The sequence below is a fragment of the Carlito syrichta genome, unplaced genomic scaffold (genome assembly GCF_000164805.1).
Source record: "Carlito syrichta isolate Samal-C Ts95f unplaced genomic scaffold, Tarsius_syrichta-2.0.1 Scaffold315163, whole genome shotgun sequence".
Classification (NCBI taxonomy): domain Eukaryota; kingdom Metazoa; phylum Chordata; class Mammalia; order Primates; family Tarsiidae; genus Carlito; species Carlito syrichta.
Window position 1 is genome coordinate 325,120 of NW_007259259.1, and position 4,248 is coordinate 329,367.

The 4,248-nt window shown below is 44.8% G+C and overlaps 1 protein-coding gene across 3 annotated transcripts in view; it reads left to right on the top strand.

Annotated features, from left to right (window-relative positions):
- Window positions 1–41: 41 nt before the first annotated feature.
- Window positions 42–4,248, top strand: part of GTF2H5 (general transcription factor IIH subunit 5) — a 15,460-nt gene continuing 11,253 nt past the window's right edge. Inside the window, exons 1-2 of one of the 3 annotated variants that reach the window (XM_021706118.1) lie at window positions 42–80; window positions 863–935. In XM_021706118.1, the coding sequence (XP_021561793.1) occupies window positions 901–935 (35 nt within the window). In that variant the 5' untranslated portion in view covers window positions 42–80; window positions 863–900. Of the gene's footprint in view, window positions 94–235; window positions 300–862; window positions 936–4,248 lie in introns of those variants that run through there. The other 2 variants (XM_021706119.1, XM_021706120.1) reach the window with 2 other exon arrangements.

Genomic DNA, 4,248 nt, shown 5'->3' on the forward strand with positions numbered 1-4,248 from the left:
TGGGCGCGATGACGTAGGCGGCGCCGGCGCAGGCGTAGTCTGTCGGCCGCGCTGAGGCGCCACTGGGTGTGTGGGCGGAGGTTCGTGGAGAGCGTGTGAGCAGCTGGGGCGAGCGGGGTGCGGGAAGTTGGAGGGGTCCCGAAAAAAGAAAGGAGGTGGGGCTGGTACAGGACAGCGTCCCACACGCTCTCCGGGCCCTTTCTGGCGGAGCCAGATGGCTGCCGCGCTCATTTGATCCTGGGTCTCCTGTAGGGCCGCCGGCCCCGCTCCGCACTGTGAAGTGGAAGGCTCAGGGTTGTGTATGTTAGGGGGCTTCCTTCGACCCTTGATCCTTGGGGGACGTGGTTTATTGAGTGAAGCAACCTGGAGTTCTGGCTTGTAATTGGAGCAGGGGGACAGGAACTACGGCTAAATCTCTTGGATCGGTGTCCTCATCTGTAAAATGAAGCGGTGGGGTTGTTTTTGAGGCCCCTTGCTGAGCTCCCATTCCCTGGTATTCCTGCCTCCCAGGATCTCACTTTTTATCATTTTTCTGAGTAGGAGGAGAAATCCTTTGATAATGGACGTGTTTTACACCTGGGAGTAATGCTTTGGAGTTCCGCCGCTTGCCTGTATTAGGATTAATTGACCTTGGGTAGAATTAGTTTGCAAAAAAGGTTTTACATTGTTAATACTCCAAGTAAAACCCATTTTAATTTTGTTAAAAGATCAGAATGTCTGGATTTGGGGATGTTAGCTTTGTTTTTCATAGATTTAACTGTTTAATATTGACATTTAATGTTTTCCCTCATTTCAGAGGCAAATCCCCAAAGCATATTGAAGTTGATACTCTTGAATTTTATGTCACTTTTTTCTTTATTAGAATTCTTGAGGTCATCTGCACCTTCTGACTGGGAAAAGATGGTCAACGTCTTGAAAGGAGTGCTTATAGAATGGTTAGTAGTTTTGATGCTTCATGAGTTTTACATTTACTTATTGAATCTTGATTTACATGTATTCCTTTTCTAATATTATGTTTTGTTTTTAAGATCTGAATGAAATCAAGTCTTGGCTTTCTCAACTTCAGTTTTCTTACTTATGTAACAAGTGGGACCGATTTGGGTGCTGATCTCTTTCAGGTGTCAGATTTCAGATGTAAATACATCTTAACATGATCCTTTATGTGCATAGTTGTGATTTAAAAGATTTGGGGTGAGGTCTGAAATTTTGCCTTTTTTTTTTTTGAGTTGGAGTCTCACTCTGTTGCCCAGACTGGAGTGCAATGGCACACTCCCGGCCACCGCAGCCTCAACCTGCTGGGCTCCAGCGATCCTTCCGCCTCAGCCTTCCAAGTAACTGGAACTATAGGCGCGCACTGCCACGCCCAGTTAATTTTTGATTTATTGTAAAGACAAGATCCCCAAATCACGGGCTCAGGCAATCTACTCGCCTCAGCCTCCCAAAGTGCTGGGATTACGGGATGAGCCACCAAGCCCGGCGGAGATTTTGCATTTCTAATAAGCTCCAGATGATGCTGTTGTCTGGGGATTATACTGGGCAGCAAGGTGACAGAGCCACTGGAACCAAGGGAGAACTCTGAGGCTGGATACGAGGACAGCAAACTAGGTGGAAAAATCAATTAGGAAAGAAAACGTTTACACTTCAGCTCCTCTAACAAACCTGTACTCTGTCTTTAGGGCTAAGCCAAAGGCTTGCCGCTTAGATTTCAATGAGTCTTCTCAGTTTTGTTCTTAGATGAAATCCAGCCACAATTTTCTTTCAAATTAAAATATAGGTTTAACTCAATTCCAACTGTCATGCTAAAAGGATTATTTTGGAAACGGATTAAATTATTTCAAAGTTATTCTACAGGAAACAATGACAAAGAAAATAATGGGTGTGTGATGGGATGAGAGAGAGTAGACTAAAACTATGTGATAAAGAAGAAGGCATCAGGCATCCTTAGGGAAGGGAATACGTGATGTTGGACAACTGTTTAGCTATTTGGCAACAAACAGAAAACAGCTGATTTAGGTCCTCACCTCATTATATGTCCCTCCTCCCAATAAATTCTGGATGAATGAAATTTAAAACATCAACAAAAGCAAGACTTCCACAAGAGAAGTAAATATTTATCAAACCCACAGGTGAACATTAAACTTAAAACTAAAAGAAACAAAAGGGAAAAAAACTGATAGCTGACACTGTGTGTATCTTCTGTATTTAAAAATAACATTAAAAGCCCAGCCATGCCAGGTGTGGTGGCTCAAGCCTATAATCTCAGCACTGTGGGAGGCCAAGGCAAGAGGATTGCCTGAGCCCATGGGTTCAAGATCAGTCTTGGCAACATAGTGAGACCTCGTCTCTGCAATAAATAAAAAATAATAATAAGCTGGGCATGATGGCGCATGCCTGTAATTCTGTAATTTCAGTTACTTGGAAGGCTGAGGTGGAAGCATCACTTGAGCCCAGCAGGTCGAGGCTGTGAGCATGCCACTGCACTCCAGCCTGGGCAACAGAGTGAGACTCCGACTTAAAAAAAAAAAAAGATGCATTTACATGTTGAGAAGCACTGTTAAATCAGCTTCAGATTAGAGAATTGTGTTGAACTAGGCTTGTTTCATTTTATTTTGCAGATAGGTACTATACTTGCAAAACTATTTCGTTTTCTCCTTCAAAGTTTTGTTAAGGGTTCCTGGCCTGTGACCCCCCACAACCCTTTTGACAGTTTGTTACAACATTGGGTATGCCAGGCTCAGGGGCAGGCCTCAGAAACAGAATCTCTTCCTCCTCTGGCCCTGTTTTCACTTGCTGCAAGGCAGGACTGTGATGTTCCCCTGCCTTTCTGATTGTGGGTCTAAGACCTTCCCCAAAAATGGTTCCACTCTGTAAGGAATGCTGATGTCATTAAAAGGCTTTAAATCCATTAAAATGCAAAACTAGGTTCAGATAATTTCTGGAGAGTTGAGTGGAGTTTCCTGGAGGGTGGTGCCCAGGGAGGGTATGGAGGCTCCTCTCCCCTTCCCCCAAGGGTGGCATGTCCCATCATCTGCATCCTCTGGGATATCCTTTATAAGAAGCAGGTCAGTGTGTTTCCCTGAGTTCTGTGAACCTCTCCCATAAATGAATGAAACCTATCGAGGGGATTGTGGGAACCCCAACTTGAAGCTGATTGATTAAAAGTTCCAAAGGCCCGGACTTATGAGTAGTATGGGGGGTCTTGTGGGACTGCACCCTCACCCTGTGGGATCTGACACTATCTCCAGACAGATAGTGTTGGAATTGAATTGGAGGACACCTAGCTGGTGTTCGCTGCTTGTTGGTGGGGAGAAACTCCCACATTTGGTCACAGAAGTCTCTGTGTTGATTGTTGTGGTGTGAGAGCAGTGGAAAAAACTCAGTTTTGGAAAGTTTCCCAAAAGCAAAAGTGAATTCTATTTTTTTTCTTTTTTCTTAAATTTTTTTATTTTAAAGATATGGAGTACAATTCAGGGTTAGGTATACAAACGATTATGCAGGTAACCTTGTTGATGAGGTGTGCCCCTCCCTCCCCTAGCAGTTTCCCTCAACTGCCAATCCCACCCCCTCGCCCCAAAGTGAATTCTAAAATGTAGCCTGCAGCTGGGCTGGTGGCTCAACCTGTAATCCTGCACTTTGGGAGGCTGAGGCAAGTGGATTGCTTGAACCCATGGGTTTGAGAACAGCCCAGGCAACTTGACGAGACCTTGTCTCTACAATAAAATTAAAAATTAACCAGCATTATAGAGTATACCTGTAGTTCCGGCTACTTGGAAGGCTGTAGCAGAAGGATCACCGGAGCCCAGCAGGTGGACACTGGGGTGTCCGTGAGCATGCCACTACCCTCCAGCCCGGGCAACAGTGAGACTCCAACTCAAAAATAAAAATAAAGTGTAGCCTGTATAGTTTTTTAAAAGGGTAACCGACTGCCCAAAGATACAAGTCTTCTGAGAAGATTTTAGGTTGAAGACATGACATAGATTCCCAAAGGGTGTAACCAGAGCTGGTGGATCCTCATTCATTATCAGTCAGGTACAGATATTGAGACAATGACTGGAAAGGTTCAGTTTCCTTCATGTCTGATGTCAAAGAGAATACTTATTAATATGATATCGGAGCCGGGCTCGGTGGCTCAGCCTGTAATCCCGCACCTTTTGGGAGGCTGAGATGAGTGGATTGCCTGAGCCCGCAGGTTCGAGACCCACCTGGGCAGCGAGACCTCATCTCTACAATAAATAAAAAAAAATCAGC